Below are 18961 nucleotides of genomic sequence, written 5' to 3' on the forward strand. Positions count from 1 at the left end.
TCAACATAAAGTCATAAAAGCACAATGGCAACGGTTACCTACCGAACAACGGCAAAATCGTTTAAGAAATAAAATTTTCCTTAAAAACTTGAAATATTTATCTGTACTTTCATTGTGTTCTATTTCATAAATTGTACCGCAAAAATCTTAAAAGGTATAAATACACTTCATTTTACTGGACTGCGCTAAAACATGCGCAATGAACACTTAAGTCGGTCACCTTAAGTTTTACTTTTCTAATATCAAAATGTTTACAATTACCGAGTATGATTCCCTCGATTTCTTACGGAGACTTCAATTATAGTTAATTAATAGCTCTATAGCAACCACCAGACTGAAATCAAAACGGCCCGTTTATCGATTTGTCGAAACCATAGAGCGACCCAAGGAAAATCACGGACTGTACGAATTAATCATGATGATGTCAAACTCAATGTATCACAGGCGACAATTTGGCTGTTCCTTTCGGCTAAAGTACTGATGAACATTAACAGTATTTCAGTGAATTTTACTTACTTTTTATTATCAATTTAATAATAAGTTAAAAGAGAAATGTAAATATGAACAATAAAATGCTATCTTGATGATTCATGCGCGTTAGAAGGAAGCGATCATTGCAGAATTTTTTTTTTACATAACCCCGCTACAAAAGCTATGTATTTTTTCTGCAATGTCGCCACATTCATATCCAGCATAAATCACCAAAGAAAGCATTTTATTGTTTAATTGATGCTATTTGTACTTTTTTATTTATTGACAATTCACTTTTGTATTAATTAAACAAAATTTCAACCTTAGAGAGTTAAGCCACTAAAATTAGCAGGCTACTTATCATGTTACATTTGGCATGTTCATTAGCAAGCACGACTACATTATATGTGATAAACACACAAAAAAATTAGACGGTAAATCAATACAATTTTATTTGTATGCACAACAATTAATCCTGTGTTTTACAATGAACGTGTATTTTCCTCAAATGTCCACTGTATAAACAATCATTTCATCCTTGTATTTACCTGAAATAAAGAAAAGGTATGAAAATTGTTTTATTTGTGATTTTATAAAAGGATGTATGGGAATAAAAAACAACAACAAATAAACAAACAAAAATCAAACATGTACCGTTTCCTCAGCTTATTATTAATACCAGTAATAAGAAAGAAAATTGAAGCAGTGAGTCAAATTGTCACCTGTTGACAGTTTCCCCAGCCAAATTATTATCCCACTCACATAAAAGGAAAATGGAGTGGATTGGAAAAAAAACATGGCCAACGAAGACACCTATGAACTAACCAGTGCTTTTTGGAGAGGACCAGTTTAAACAAAAATGACGATTTAAACATATTTTATTGAGAATTCAAATGGATTAGGTAACAGGCAAAACCTATGTAAACCCTCTTTAAAATAGAAATGATCTCGATTAGCCAAGTACATGTTAGATTATCACAACATACCAAGCTTCTAAGCGTTCTTTGTACTCACTTAAAATCTACTGTTCATTTCGCCATCAAATTATTGTTTTAAATATTTGCAATCTTTATAAATACTATATTGACATATTTTTCAATGCTTTTATTGAATCATCATTGCCATCAACAACCAACAACAGTCCGAAAGCTCAGGGGGGGGGGGGGGGGTGGTTCTACCAAATCCGATATATCTATGATATCCAGCAAATGTCTAGGTCTTGGGTCGCAACCAGAGGTCAAGATCGCTTAATCCTTTTTAACTATTAGAGAGTTGGATAAAAATCATCCACCTCAAAGGTAAAACATACGAATGCGTTTATTTCCTATGATTCCATTACATTGGGTGAATACTTAGACCTTCGGTTCCGTGCAGAGGAATGACTCCTCCCCACCATCTTGTACGTGCCAATTGTGTTGAGTTATTGACCAGGCCTTATTAAACAATTGGTGACCACTTGCCCCAAATATTACTGTCACCTTGTTGTTGAGTTGTTGACCAGTCTGTCACTTACCCATTGTGTTGAGTTGTTGACCAGTCTTACTGTAACTTACCCATTGTGTTGAGTTGTTGACCAGTCTTACTGTCACTTACCCATTGTGTTGAGTTGTTGACCAGTCTTACTGTCACTTACCCATTGTGTTCAGTTGTTGACCAGTCTCACGGTAACTTACCCATTGTGTTGCGTTGTTGGCCAGTCTGTCACTTACCCACTGTGTTGAGTTGTTGACCAGTCTTACTGTAACTTACCCATTGTGTTGAGTTGTTGACCAGTCTGTCACTTACCCATTGTGTTGAGTTGTTGGCCAGTCTTACTGTAACTTACCCATTGTGTTGAGTTGTTGACCAGGTCCCACCAGACAGTTGGTGATTTCACATTTTTGGTGGATGACACTCTTCCTGCTGATGATGCTTCCCTTTATATCACACCTGTAACATAATTTAAGAACTGTGTCAAGGTAAGATCAAGTGGACTGTACTTAGATTGGATACACATCACACTGTTAACTGTCGAGTGTAGATCTTCTTCTTACTGAAGCAGAGACAATGGGAAACCCTTGAATTATCATTGTACCTTCAACACTTGTACTTTTCCAATAATTATTTTTTATCAGCGATACGGTCTACATTGTATATACATGTATATTCACAAATACTTATCAATTAACCAATACGGATAAGCAAGTGTACATTTTTTGTACATTTGTTAAAATATAAAATAAGATATCTTTCCTAACATTTCAAAATGCTTCCAGAATTATCTTCTAATGTTCTTAAGGTTTATTCGGGGTAAGAGTGAGAGAAGTGATTGGGTGGGGGTTTTGGTGAAAAAGTTTTGGTATATTTACTCACCCATCCTCAACAATCACATTATCCAGCAAGGTGGAGTTAACAATTTGTACGTGGTCTCCGATTTTACAATTTCGCCCAATCACTGAGCGTTTTATGGACACTTTTTCTCCAATCTCCGTTCCTTCGGCAACCACACAATCTGCACCAACCTAGTGAATGTAAGAATGAGTTAGTTTTGAAACTGTCTGATGTTAACAAAACATGCTTTGGTCATAACTGACACTACACGGTCCCCCGTCCAGATCTATCCTAGACCTACCTGTGATTTTTTCTGTAGGACGACGGAGGGGTGAAGGTGAGGTGTCTCAATACCTGTGTGGGTGAATATCTTCTGTATCTGTGAAAAGAACGCAATTCTCATCAACCAGAGGAAAACACTATTAAGCAAGACATAAAAATGAATATTAATGCTGGCATTTTTTCTGTACAACTGAATGGAGAACGTCTGTATCTGTGAATACAATGAATGCAATTCTCAACAACCAGAGGAAAACACTATTAAGCAAGACATAAATATGAATATTAATGCTGGCATTTTTCTGTACAACTGAATGGAGAACGTCTGTATCTGTGAATACATTGAATGCAATTCTCATCAACCCCAGAAACCACTATAAGTATTAAACAAAACACTGGAATGAATATTAGAGCTGGCATTTTTTCTGTACAACAGTAAGAAGAACGAAAATATAATGTTCAACCACTTAACCTCATGATACATTATATAAAAGACAGCGTATCTGTCATGGTTAAACTGACTGACAATATGCCACCATTTGTTTTTCAAAAGATTAGCAGCTCTTTGTGATAAAATCATTATGAGGCAGTGCTCTCACAAGACACGCTGTCATGCTTACAGGTTTTAAACAACCAACCATCTCACTATCAACGTTGCACACCAAGTCTTCAACTAACACAACTTTGCACAACATGTCGTTGCACAATGCAACAGTGCTCTAACACATACAAATTGTGACAGCAAGTTATTTAAGGTGGAAGGCTTCATCGTCACAACATGTCTGACATTCGTTCGAAGCGCCATTTTGTTCCGGATAGATAACATTATGTCATAGAACGTTTATACGGGAAAGATATCCTTATGTATATAAGGACTGGTAAGTATAACTCACTCATAAAATTGAAACTTGAATACAAATTTTCCAATCTTCCATTGGGTCGCATGCTAACTGACGTTTTTTCATTCTAATTGTTAGACCATAATTAATCACATAATTGTCTACGGACTTTTCCGATTTTTTCCCCCGATTACGACAAAGAGCAATCGGCGGGTGTGACTGGTCAGAAGAGGATGCTCACTCCTCCTAGGCACTTGATCCTACCTCTCAGGTTTTCTAGAGGTCCGTGATTGCTCTGCTCTCTACTATTGATTGATAACCGAACTGTCCACGGATTAATCTCCGTTTTTCCCTATCATGACATTTTCCCCAAATTACGACATTTTTCCCGATTATGACATTTTTACCGATTTGACATTTGGCGCACGGTGGGTGTAACTGGTCAGCAGAGGATGCTTACTCCTCCTAGGCATCTGATCCTACTTCTATCTATTTGGAGGTCCGTGTTGCTTTGCTTTGAATCTGTACTTCGTTTTATGGATTTTTGAGTGGTTTACGATTTTTTATTGTCATTTTTTTTTCCATTATATACATATGTATGATCGTCTATTGCAGATGACATGACAAAAATAGCAGCAGAGCAGGGAAAATTATATTATTTAGATTCCACGTTTTTATACAAAACAGCTGACAATCAATGTTAGTTAAAAGCTTTATCAGGAAGAAAATTGACATTTTTCTAAGCGTTTTGTATCTCATCTCCTTAGAAGAGTTCAATTAAACGGTGTATTGCTATTTTGTACCATGACATAATGTTATCTATCCGGAACAAAATGAACGAAATAAAATTGTATTTGCTGACAAGGTCATTGTATCGACCATAAAAATAACGAAAAGATGACTTCAAGCGAGACTGCTGATAGTTCTGATTTATCAGCTTGTTTGTCAGTAGCTTGCTTCATCTTAGAAACTGTTCATACGAAGAGCATGCCCTTGCGTATCGAATCAACTGAGAGACAAAAACACCATATGCAGGTGATGAAGGTATATTGCTACATAAGTAAGGAAAGTTGACTATAGAAAAATTGAAGTCATTACGTTTATCATAAAGTTTTGTTTTAGGTTACCATCAATGTCCATGACAGGTAAAATATCCAAATATGAAACAGATGACGCAGACTCTGTGGTATCTATTACTAGTATTTCAAGTTCACTGGGATATATCGAGTAGACGTAAGTATGGAAATAACAATTGTTAATTTATAGTACGTCGTCGATATACCTGAATGTTAAGTTGAAGGCCACAGCGAGTGATTTATTTTTTCACGTACAAGTCTTTGAATGAATTCTGCTTCATTAGAATACAAAAATAGATCTGCTAACAATGGGGCACAATTGGTAACCATGGGAATTCCAACAGATTGTTGGAAGACTTGATTTCCAGATTTTTCAGAGTACTTGTGTGTGCAATCAGAATGGTTTTTTACAAAATAATTTTTTAGATTTCCAATGACAAGGTAAGCATTTTTACGACTTCCACTTTTATTGAAGAAACAACTGTCGATGATATCAAAAAGCCTAGATTTTAATTTGTCATGGGGAATGGTTGAACAGAGCGTTGAAAAATCGTGCGTTTTGATGCTATTGATTTTGGTAAGATTTTGTGACCTAAAACTTTCTAATAATTCTTTATAGAGTTTTTTAATATCCACATCTGATTCACACCACTTCTGGAGTATATTGTTGTGTAGTACTCTTGAAGTTTCTCCTTCACTACTGTAAGCATTCTAGTAAGGAGTAAAGAGAGAGGTTTGGTAGAACATTTACTGGAACCTGCTATATATCGCTGTTTGTAAGGACTTTCGTGAAGCTTTGGACTACAGTACAAATAAGGTAAATCAAATTTATTTTGTGTATTGGGGATATTTATGATATCATTACAGATTTATGATTTTGATGTATTTCCTGCTTGGAATAATAATATATATATATATATATATAATGCATTCATCAAAATATAATTTTACAGCCTCAAACATTATCATAAGCACTACCAATCTTATATCCCAAGATATTTGAGACCAATTAAAATCAAGAAATACAACTCTTAAACAGGATATTTCATACCAAGATTTTTGCAATAATTCTGTATTTCTTATAATTTTTCAATTTCGTTTAATTTCTTTTTTCCATCTCATTAATCAACAAATATTGTTTAAGTTTTCAGATTTACGTGGGATTTCATGATTTTAGTTTCATGTTTATGTGGATTCCAATAAAAATCTTACAAACTTCATTCATGATTATTTTGTTTTTCATTTTCAAATATAGATATAGGATCTTTCATGATTTGCGATGGTGTATCCAACGAGTTGTGCGTTTTCTATCCCCTCGCCAATTCTTTTTATCACATGTTTTACCACAAGTTAAAACTCAATCTTTTGTTAAACCGCAATCTTTCTGTAAACATTATAATTGTGAGCCGCACAACACATTCACTACAACACGTCAACAACTGTATGCATGGAAAAGAGTTCCTTGAAGATTAACATAGAAACATTTGATTTTCTGGTATATTTTTATCAATTCATAAAAAAAATTGAAACAGCATTAAATGCTACACATTTATAACTCTACGCTTTTCATCTGAATTATTTTGTTACTTGTTCATTCTACGTCAATAATATGCCTAAAGCTAAGCAATGTTTAATTATGACGTCACGTGGCGTAAGAACACACAGTGGAATATCAAACATTTCTCAACTTATTTAAGAGTTCTTCGAGTTTTCAATAAACATATTTGGAGCCAGGGGCTGAAATTATATAAATTCATTATTAAAAAATTTCTTATTTTGGGGTAGAAATATCGAAGTGAGCTAATACAAGCTATATGTATATGTATTTGCATATGTTAAAAATACTTTAATTAGTGTGATTACAATGATCGAATTCTTTACTTTAAACTGCATTATTAATTAACGTTCTAAATTTTTTATTCGGCCTCATACAAAAGGCCAATGGACATTAATGGTCGATCTTACAATAAATAAACCTGCTTTTTCATAAAATAGTCTGCTATTTCATGAAAACATTGCATAGCAAGAAATAGTTTTTATGCTATTTACCCACTGTGAAAAGTCACTGGCGGACAGAATTTCTATGTTAATTTCATTCTCCAATGAAATTATATTTTCATACAATCAAGAGTAGATAATCAACTTACAGTCCTGAATACATTTTCCATTACATGACCAATGCATTTGTCGAGCAGTAAAGATTTAATATCTTCCTTAGCTAGGACATATCGCCAGGCAAACTGAGTGTGTGGTTAGAATGAGCACGTAAATAGTTTTCCAGAGACCCTTGGTCAATAGTCTCTCTCTCTCTCTCTCTCTCTCTCTCTCTCTCTCTCTCTCTCTCTCTCTCTCTCTCTAACACATACAACCACAATGTTTACCAGGTAATGATAAGTATAAATCCAAATGACATATATTTATATAAAAAAAACCCATAGGTAATCGCAAATTACAAAGCTCACCGAGACGAAGCATCACCTTTATGATCTCTTAAAACCTTAACCTCCTCCAGCATCTGAATCCTGTAGTTCAGATTCAGCATTCAAGCCTGTCAGATGCATCAATATCATAAGACGCATAATCCATGGCAGTTTGGTAAAGTTAAGACCAGTTTTAACTTTTAAAGATATAATCACCAGAGGGTACCTGCTCGAAAAACTTTAACCTCCTCCAGTATACAAAACCTTTGGCTCAGATTCAATATTCAAGCCTGTCTGGAGCATCAGTATCATAAGACGCACCACCCATGCAAGTTTAGTAAAGTGAGGACCAGTAGAAATTACTATCACAGGGTACCTGCACGAGGAACTTTAACCTGCTCTAAAAACTTGAACCACCTACAGCATTTGAAATTCACGGCCCAGATTCAGTATTCAAGACTTTCAAGTCCATAAGTAGGTCAAGATGCATCATCGATGCACGTCTGGTGAGGATAGGACAAGTAGTAACTTAGATACAGGACCTGTAGCAAAAACTTTACCCAGGTCCGGACGCCGATGCCAACGATAACGCCAAGGGTATAGCATAAGCTCCCCCTAACTTCGTCTTGGTGAGCTAATAAATCACAAGCACATATTTAATTCTGTACATAATAAGAATGAATCAAATTCCTAGTTATTGTATAGACAGCTGAATAATTTAAAAGAACTAATGACACAAAATGAAAGTACAAAATCCTCAGGTAAGAAAATTTCCACATCTAAAAATAGATTAATTGCTGCACTTTACCTTCAAAATGGAGTCTTTTCAACCAGGAATGTAAGTATAGATTATTATTCTATCTGAATATAATTAATTTTATTGACCTTTCAGACAATGTGTAATACAATATATCAGTGTAAACTCTATTTGTGATATGTTTAATTTTTCTTTGAAAATGATAAAAATTCATTTATTTGGATAAATCACATTTTGCATTAAAAGGAAAAATTTGAAATTGCACTTTTATGAACTTTAATTAAGTGGATCAACTCAAAGAAATCCAAATAAATTGTTGTTTAACGAATATTTGATAAGATCACAGTACTTGAATCAACATCTTTGATAGAAGGTACAAAACAACTTTATAATTATGTCATTATTAATAGCTGATAATCTGACTGGTTCTTGCATTATATTCATTATCTATGATCAATAACATTGTAATGACAATAAACCTTTTACTTCAAAACAATTGACAAGTGCCATTATTGTTACACTTTTCATCATATATACATGATCGACATTTAACTTTTGGCCTGAACCTACTGATCATGTTTTGTTTTCAAGAAACCTATAATGATTTGAATAAATAAAAATAGTATATCATCTTAATAATGACAGGTGTGAAGGAATGGAATGCATATCAGAGTCCTTGTTTGTGGTACTGTGTCAGATACTGGGGACCTCACAACAGGTGGCTCTCAGGAGGGAGACAGTGGACATCAAGGAGATGGTGAAGAGACAAGTGACACCTTATGATGGGCTCATTAAGATTGTTAGTGGAAGTGATAGAGAAGGATTTAGACTGGAGGGATCAGATATTGACGTTATGCTATGGCCAAACAACCACCGAGTGATCATGGACATGTCTCAGTCTGAGTATTACAACACAGCCAATACAACCTTGATTCTCTCTGACAGTTCTGAGAGTCCACCAGGATTCACTTTACTTCAGTTACTGACACCATCAACAAAAAGATATGTCCAATCAGCAAGTGTCAGAATGAATGACAGAGTCTATATATCTAGTTCTACACACAGACAGTTAACTTGTTCAGCATTAATAGCTAATTCTACAGTACATGGACCCTGTGGTAGTGGTGTTATAGCAGGGATTGAATTTGACCAAGCCTGGTGTTTTGTTTGTGACTTTTGGCCTCTGTCTGCCTCCTCATTGATAGAGAGATGTCACTCATGGCCTGATCCTGAAATTGTTGATGACATTGTCAGAAATGGGTGTCACTTTGTAGCAATAGGCCACCCATATGGACCCCATGAAAACCATGAATGGAGAATTTCTTTTTCTCAGGCAGAACAGAAATGTGTGTATGCAATGAACCACAGTCAGTTTTTGACATATGGATTGTTAAAGCTGTTTTTAAGAGAAGTTATAAATCAACAATCAGAAGAAACCAATAAACTGCTGTGTTCCTATCACAGGAAGACAGTTATTTTCTGGGCAATTCAAAAAAATACACTACCTCACTGGTGTCCACAAAACCTCTTGGCAGGTTTTTGGGTTTGCTTTAAACTCCTCCTTAAATGGGTGTATGAGGGGATCTGTCCAAACTTTTTTATCCCACAAAACAACCTGTTTCTGACAAAGGTTCATGGCTCAGCACAAAACATATTATTCCTACAGTTACATGAATTGTACAAGAAAGGTCTGGCCTGTCTGTTACAGAGTTCCTCTATCAGGTCCTACATCATTGTTGTACTATACAATCCCAGACTTTCTGTGTGTACAGACGAAAGACTAATCCAGTCTAAAGTAGATTTTGATTTAGAATGTTTACAGGAATTAAGTGAAAATAATTTCACAGACAAGCCAAACTTGTGCCACTGTATTAATCACCTACAGTCAGTAGAATGGTTGATAAGTTTGCCCTTGACACAGAATCAAGTTTTTTGTTTAATGAGACTTACAGCCACCATCCTTCACAAAACTGTTTTTATATTACACACTTACACTAACACCAGAGCAAACAAACAAATAAGTCATGCAGATAATATGTCCTGTCATATGCTTAAATTCGCAGCAAGGTTTGGGTTTGTATCTGACATGTTGTACATTGCCATGTATTATTACAAGACATTCAGATACAGGGAAGCTTCATCTGTTATAGAGATGACAAAGGTCAAGTTAGCACAGCCTTATCTGATGTATAATGGATGTGTACACAGAGAGAGGTATACGGAGGCTGTAGGGGGGCAGTCCTGGTCTAAAAAAATGAGACAGGCTGTAGCAATGGATATCTATCTTGATAACAAAATATGTTATATCAATGAATTAATACCAGAACAACAGTCTTCTTTACAGAACGGAATTCCTATATCATATATCCCGGTGTTTGTTATGTTACACTTCTTAGAGTTCTTGTGTTACAGACACATTGATACAACATTATCACAAGCTGCTCTAGATGAGCTACAGGTCCTTGTCCATCATGATCAGGGACGGTATTTAGATGATCTATACAGAGACATCTCCTGGGAGATTCTGGGGATCTGTCAACAGATCACAGGGAACCTCCAGGCTGCTCTATACTCATACCAACAGTCACTCACACAGTATCCATTACACAACATACAAACTGCTACACAGAGGAGAATACAGGATCTGGTTCAGTCAACACCAGTGAATTATTAAATGCAATACCCATTGCTCACTTAACTGAAAATAATATAATGGCAACATTAAAAAACTAGGTCTCTTTAAAACAAATTCATGTAACATGTAACAATAAATTATAGTTGTGAAAATTAAAAGCCTTTATATCTACATGTATTTTTAGTTTATACAAAGAGTTTGCTAATGGACTTAAAAGTAAATATGTTGTCGAGTTTGTCAAAACTTTAGAGACCACCTTTAATCTGAATGCCCAAGTTTTCATGCAAAACTGTAAATTTTGTGTCCATGCAACAAACAATGCTGTAATGTTTTGATTGTTAAAAAATTTGAAAACAGTACATAGTTGTGGCTTATTTGTATCCCTCCATCTTATGGCCTAAATATCTTGTTATTCATACATATAATTATATTTACATCCACCAAGCATGATTGTCTCTTCTTCTTACGGAAATTTATAGTCAATTCATAGCTCTATAGAAGCAGCCAGACTGAAATCTATACACACTGTATATCAATTGGTCGTAACCTACAGCGACCTAAGAAAAATCACGGACTCAGGAAATGACCATGAGGATGTCAATTCCCATAGGAGACGATTTGGCTGTTTCTTTTAGCTAACACACTTATGTACATTAACAGTAATTCACTGAATTTTACTTACATTTTATTTATAATTAATTTATTAATTAGCTAAAAGAAAGATGTAAATATAAACCATAAAATGCCTTTCTTTAATGATTCATGTGGGTTATGGAGGTAACGATCATTGCAGAAAAAAATATACATAACTCGCTAAAGAGAGTCATGTATTTTTTCTGCAACGTAGCCACCTTCAAATCCCGAATGAATCACCAAAGAAAGCATTTTAAATAAAGTTTATATTGGCATGCTTCTCTTTTAATATTTCAATGTATATCAATAAATATGCATACACCTACATGTGTTGATCACTGAATGGCAGCAGGTATCTTAATACTAAATACTGAAAATGTAAGCCCCAAAGGGATGCAGTATTGCTCGCCCCATAGTGTAAAGTCATCAAATGTTGATATAATCATAGTACTGGTGTAAGTATTGCAAACATTTTAAGTTGGCTGAATGGTCTTGTCCAATAAAAGACTACATTAATCTCCTTTAGAAGGAGAGCTTTGTATAAAATATAAAGAAAATTCAATTCTTAAAGTATTATAATATTTTTTTACTACCCCCCCCCCCCCCCCCCCGGATCAAAATTTGAACAAACTTGAATCTAGATTATCTGAGGATGTTTCCACATAGGGTCTTAGTTTTCTTGCCAATGGTTTTAGAGAAGGAGATTTTTAAAGAATTCTGTTGCAAATAACTATATAAAATTTTGTCCCCAATATTGGCCCCCACCCTATCCCTGGGATCATGATTTGAACAAACCTAAATCAATAGTATCTGAAGATTCTTTCATCGTTTCTGGCCAAATGGTTTTGAAAAGAGGTTTTTAAAAAAGATTTTCTTTATAGACCTGTAAGTTAGAATTTCAGTCCCTATTGTTGCCTGAACTCCTGGTGATCACGATTTGAACAAACTTGAATTTACACTACTTTAGAAAGCTTCCTTTTAAATTTAAATTTTAATGGCCATATGGTATTTGAAATAAAGATTTTTTAAAAAAAAGTCACTGAATTTTAATTATTTCCCCATTAAATAGGGCTTGGCCCTTCAATGAAACAAACTACAATCCCCTTGAGCAGGGGATGCTTACTCCCATGTCAGGATGATATTGGCCAAGTGGTTCTGGAGAAGAATATGGGAATGCAAAAAGTTAAGACAACAGCAACAACGTCAATGACAGACAACAGAGAAATTTTTATAAGAAAAGCTCACTTGAGCCTTTAGCTCAGGAGAGCTAAAAATGATGAAGACCATGTAAGCTGTCAGAACTTGGGTCTGAACCTTTTGTATTTTTGGAAATACAGAAGAATTTGGAACTGTAACTATTGTAGTTTTGATTCACAAGTGGATTTAAAAAGGGAGTTTAAAAATTTTGTTCCAGATTTCTTGTGCATAGTTATGACTATTATTTCTACATTTTGATATAAGTTCAATAAAATTAAATCAGAGCTAAAAATGCTTGCAATAAAATTTACAGCTTGGAATTAAGAGATTATACTGTACAAATTTATTGTAATAGCTTTAAAGCAAAAACACCCTTGAGCACATGAAATTTAATAAATAAATAAATAAATAATGGAATAGGGTTAAGCTGATGTGTCTGAACATAGAAAAAGCTGGTTATAAAAGTAAACTAACCTGTCGGTTAGCTTCACTGTAGGATGAGACTGTGTTTGTTCTTAAACACAAACCTCCCTCTTGAATATAACCATAACAACGGATTCTGTCACCATGGTAACAGTCTGCCATGTCTCCATGATGATCATTCCATGATGACATGTCACGAATATCTGCAGCATACTCATCTTCAGTAGAAAACTTGAGTATATCTGCAAAAAACAGAACAGGTCTTGTTTGTGAGAGAAAGAATTCAATAAAAAATTATAACTTTTTAGGAGACTGAATCAATCAATCAACAGAGTATATTATATCGGAACCCGATTATATTAAAGGTACCCTGTTCAACTGCTCTCACTTTAAGGTTGATACAATGTGTATCAATTCCTAAACATTTTCAAGATAAGTTTATCTATCAAAACAAATACCTTAATATTTATCCTGCACATAAAAGTACAAAAATGATCTGATTCCTACCCAATTTCTGACTGCATGATTCATGTACCTTGTTAGCTTAGATACCTATCCATTGTTTTTTAGGTATCTGACTAGTTTGGTACCTACCCATTTTCTGATTCTCTGATATCACAGACTATTTTGGTACCTACCCATTTTTTGATTCTCTGACATCACAGACTGGTTTGGTACTTACCCATTTTCTGATACTCTGATATCACAGACTGATGTGGTACCTACCCATTTTCTGATACTCTGATATTACAGACTGATTTGGTACCTACCCATTTTCTGATACTCTGATATTACAGACTGGTTTGGTACCTACCCATTTTCTGATACTCTGATATCACAGACTGATGTGGTACCTACCCATTTTCTGATACTCTGATATCACAGACTGATGTGGTACCTACCCATTTTCTGATATCATTGACTGATTTGGTACCTACCCATTTTCTGATACTCTGATATCACAGACTGATGTGGTACCTACCCATTTTCTGATACTCTGATATTACAGACTGATTTGGTACCTACCCATTTTCTGATACTCTGATATTACAGACTGATTTGGTACCTACCCATTTTCTGATACTCTGATATTACAGACTGATGTGGTACCTACCCATTTTCTGATACTCTGATATTACAGACTGGTTTGGTACCTACCCATTTTCTGATACTCTGATATCACAGACTGATGTGGTACCTACCCATTTTCTGATACTCTGATATTACAGACTGATGTTGTACCTACCCATTTTCTGATATCATAGACTGATTTGGTACCTACCCATTTTCTGATACTCTGATATCACAGACTGATGTGGTACCTACCCATTTTCTGATACTCTGATATCACAGACTGATGTGGTACCTACCCATTTTCTGATACTCTGATATTACAGACTGATTTGGTACCTACCCATTTTCTGATTCTCTGATATCATAGACTGATTTGGTACCTACCCATTTTCTGATTCTCTGATATCACAGACTGGTTTGTTTGAGGGAGCCTGTCCTTGACCTTGGTCTTGCTGAATTGTTTTCTGACCAGGTGTGGAACTAATTCTGTTCTTATGTATGCTAAAGACCTATATTTGTAAATGAATATAAAATTTGGCATTTCATCATTGCAGAAAAGTAAAGAAACAAAGGATTTTTTATGGAAAAGAATGTATTGACGTTAATTACTTATAAAGTTTTATGGTTAGTTGACATACTCATTTTCAACTAGGTAATCCACAACCCACTTTTTCATCAGGTAGAGATGGCAGTCTGTGAGTCCAGACTTGACACACATGTATGGATGTCTATCATATAAAGTACAGCTAAAACTTTTCACAATTGATGTCTATCATAGAAAACACAGTTTAAACTTTACACAATTGATGTCTATCATAGAAAACACAGTTTAAACTTTATACATGGATGTCTATCATAGAAAGTACAGCTAAAACTTTACACAATTGATGTCTATCATAAAAAACACAGTTTAAACTTTACACAATTGATGTCTATCATAGAAAACACAGTTTAAACTTTATACATGGATGTCTATCATAGAAAGTACAGCTAAAACTTTACACAAAAAATTACCCAAATCAAACTATTGGAATTTTGAAACAAACAAAGTTAAGATTTTTTTTTTAATGTAAACTATTAATCATTCGACAAATGGTATAAAACACAGCTTACTTTTTAAAGATAGATTTTTTAACACTGATATTCTCAGCAACATCAGCTTCTGATTGTGTAAATAGAATTCTCTCCCTTTTCTCATCAAACCCGAAAAAGTCCTTCTCTAAAGAACAATAGATGAAAACAACACAAATAGTTTGTACAAACATATTGTAATCAAAGGCCTGAATGACTAAAGAGGCGCCGAGTTAACATTTTCTGGAATAATGACATTATAAAATTTCTGCACAAATTGCCATATATGATAATACATGTATCAGAATGAGAAAAAATAAATGAATTATAAATCATGTAGCTTAATCTAAATATTTTCAAATGTATTTTTTAATTTATTTCATTTCCCTTTATGAATCAAGATTATGGTGTGGTTGTTTATAAACAAACAATGCCATGGTGATCTGCTGACATTTTGATATCTGTTGACTTTTCTATAACACTGCGACATCACGTTTACTTTATCAGCTATAGATATCTTTTTATGCCAATCACAAGAGTTAAAATGTAATCTCATACAGTTTCATACAACTTTACACGGGCTGTTCATATTATTTTTTCTTTTTTACAGGAACTTTTAATTCAACATTGCTTAGTTGATGTTGTGTTGCTGCTTTTTAAATTTTTTTGGAACAAAGTCAAAATATTTTATTAAAAACAATTTAAGTGATTATTTAAAGTGATAATGATTTAAGTGTCTTTTATTTTGGTCATTTTGACTGAATTTGCCATTTTTTAATGATTCAACATATCATAGATTAAGCAAACTTATGCTTTTGTGATGAATTCTCAATAATCTGGAAGACAAAGTTGTGTTCATTATGTGCATAATTCAGTTTAATAGATTAAAAAAAATCTTTTGATACTTATTTCTTTGGTTTATTTAGATGGTAGTGCAGAATAAAATCTGCATTATAGCTAGAAGACTGTCGAGAATAGCTCGACACCTTCATAATGTACAAGAGTGCATTTTTTCAGAGGGACCTTGCTTTCTCTGGATGTTTCACTCTTGTCTTACCTAGTGGTTTCTTTGAGCGAGCCCCTGGGGCAACAGACTCATAGAACTGGGAAGGAAGGGACGAGAGAAGCATGGTCAGAGAGGCATCATGGGTACGGTGGAGATTGGCAATGTTGTGGAGGGAAATGTCTGTGATTAGGTCACATGGGATGATCAGCAAATCTGTCTGGAAATATAATGAAAATATTACCATAGTTAAATGGATTACAAAGAGAGCTAAACTTTAAATGTACAAAACGGAAAAACCAAATTTTCTTGTCATATATACATGCATATCAGACTTGGGTACAGATATAATAAATATTCAATCACATATTGTATACATTTGTATCTATTCATATTAAGAAATAAATAAGACCATACATAACTTTACAAAATGCTAGTGGTAAGTATATGCATTACTTAATATATGATTTAGATTATTCCGAACTGCTTAAAATCTTTAAAGCTGCTTGATCCAAGTTTTTGGCTATTTCAGTATCAAATAATTTTCCATACAACTTAATTATTTTAAAAAATTATAGACTTTTACCTATGAACACCTGCAGAATCAGTCTATTTTCAAAGATAGATTATTTGAAGTGAATAAAAATATTTTCTTTATTGGAACATGAAAAATCAAATCAAAGAGCATCATGAGTGTAGTGAAGGGAACAGTTTGGTTGCGCCTCTTGATTGAATTTCTCTAATTACAATGCATATCATGCATCGATTGTAAACACAACAAACTTCACTCAGACACTCAAGTGTTAAATCTTGATTTGCAAATTTTTTTTTGGGAAATCTTTCCTTTATCAATAGCAAATGTCAAAATTGTAATACAATTATACGGTTTTATAATACCTGCCTCTACATAAATTGAATCTTAAGTAGGGACGAAATGACACAGTACCCTTATATGTTAAGTTTGTTTTGCAAAGAAATTTTGTTTATCATTTTTTCCAATTTATGAAATATGGTTTAAATAACCAGAAACACTTCTTTATTGCATATTATTTTACACATACTAAACAAAAACATTGTTATAAAGGAGAAATAAAATACAGAAAATCTAAACATAAATATCCTTGGATTTCAGAGCATTCACATATTGGGTTTTCCTGCTACCTTGATTTTGCTTTTAATTTCTCGAAGAACATCAGCTGTTCCGTCGTCAGTGTTTGAAACGGTAACATATTCCAGGTGAAGCTTCACTGAACACGACTCGGTGAGCACCCTCTGTATCTCTGCCTGGCCATCCATGTCCACGATAATAATTGCCTCTACAAAAAATTTCTCTTGACTATATGACTTTACCTGTCAAACAGATTTCTTTATATCATGATTGCCTGTACAACAGATTTCTTTATGATTATATATGATTTATGATTATAATATATTTCCCAGTATGATTATTGATTCTAGTACAAAAAGGTCAAATAAATCATTCTCTTTTACTGCTTCTATAAACATTAATATATATATATATATAAACATATTACATAGCTTCGAGGGCGAAATTTCAAAATATTTGTTTCCATTTAAGGGACTGGAAAGCCCTGAATGGTTGTACGCTGCCCAGTGCTTCTTTTATTTCCACAAGTTTACATGCTTTTATTATCAAGTTAGACAGTCTCCATTACAGACAGTTTAGATACAATGGAAGATCCAATATCACATTGCATGACAGTAGTGTTTTACTCTGTTTTGGGAGCTCCAATCAGATCATTTGATACAAACCTTCAAACCCTGCCTTCTCCAGCATATTTATCGGGTACCAGACCATTGGACGATTTCCAATCAGCAAAGCTGCTTTCGGACATTTTGATGTCAGTTCTGCCAAGCGACTGCCCGGGCCGGCAGCCATAATAATGGGCTGAAACTCCATGTCTGACAACAAAAAGAAATGGTGAACAATAACGAGGAAAAGGGCAGAGTAGATATGTGGCAGAGGACTTCCTTAGAGTGTACGAGTCTGCTTTATTTTGTTTCTCTCTACCAATGTTTGAAAAGGAATAAATCTAAAATACGCTACAGTTAAGCATATGAGTGGTTTTGTCACTTAAAAAGAAGACCACTGCATCACTCTAGTGAGCTTCTATAAAAAAAAAAAAGTATCTCACTATCTGCCATATGTCTGTACGATGATGGAACACTGCTATAGCTTTTTTAAACCAAAGTCACAATAGCTTAAAGTTAGCATACACCTACCTACGGTATAAACAGATCGATTACGGCATATAAATTGGTATAATGTTACACATGGGGTTAGCAGCTTTTAAAATAGTACAAATTCACGTTTTCAGAAAATTGTGATGAAATTTGGTGTGGTCGGTAGCGAGTATGTCGTTCTGCTGTTGATTCGTTCCTCGTCGCTTAGCCTTTGTTGTATCTAGAGGAGCACTAGACCTGTTTCTGAGACATAATTTCCCGTTGTTCAAAATAGGACACATGTTCTTTATTATTTAGAACAATTTCAAATATACATAATTAAATGTGTTTATATGATATAAAAATTTGTTTGATTGTAAGTTAGACACTACCAGTACTTAAACACAGAGTTTAATTTGCTCTTGATAAATGATTGATATTAATATCTAATAAAACACGTTCAGTATCTCTCTCAGTAATGTCAATAAGACGTTTAATAATTAAAAAAACCCAATATTTCTGAAAATAACAAAATAATATTTTTTTTTTTTTCAGCGAGCAGTACTACTATTAATATTTTAATCATAAA

At 34.1% G+C, this 18961-nt stretch overlaps 2 protein-coding genes across 2 annotated transcripts; one reads left to right on the plus strand and one right to left on the minus strand.

Moving 5' to 3' along the window:
- Nucleotides 1–905: 905 nt before the first annotated feature.
- Nucleotides 906–18573, minus strand: LOC105325610 (translation initiation factor eIF2B subunit gamma). Its single transcript, XM_034455513.2, has 12 exons — nucleotides 18433–18573; nucleotides 17962–18111; nucleotides 17350–17504; nucleotides 16243–16408; nucleotides 15228–15333; nucleotides 14753–14842; nucleotides 14499–14623; nucleotides 13092–13282; nucleotides 3083–3160; nucleotides 2824–2972; nucleotides 2297–2400; nucleotides 906–1019 (listed from the first exon to the last, which is right to left on the minus strand). Exons 2-12 carry the CDS (start codon nucleotides 18107–18109, stop codon nucleotides 976–978), a joined length of 1356 nt encoding a protein of 451 aa, XP_034311404.2. The 5' UTR covers nucleotides 18110–18111; nucleotides 18433–18573; the 3' UTR covers nucleotides 906–975.
- Nucleotides 8202–10970, plus strand: LOC136270077 (uncharacterized). The gene is made up of 2 exons (XM_066066490.1): nucleotides 8202–8233; nucleotides 8798–10970. The coding sequence occupies exons 1-2, from the start codon at nucleotides 8211–8213 to the stop codon at nucleotides 10824–10826; spliced, it is 2052 nt and encodes a 683-aa protein (XP_065922562.1). The 5' UTR covers nucleotides 8202–8210; the 3' UTR covers nucleotides 10827–10970.
- Nucleotides 18574–18961: the final 388 nt, after the last annotated feature.

This window comes from Magallana gigas, chromosome 7, assembly GCF_963853765.1.
Source record: "Magallana gigas chromosome 7, xbMagGiga1.1, whole genome shotgun sequence".
Lineage (NCBI taxonomy): Eukaryota > Metazoa > Mollusca > Bivalvia > Ostreida > Ostreidae > Magallana > Magallana gigas.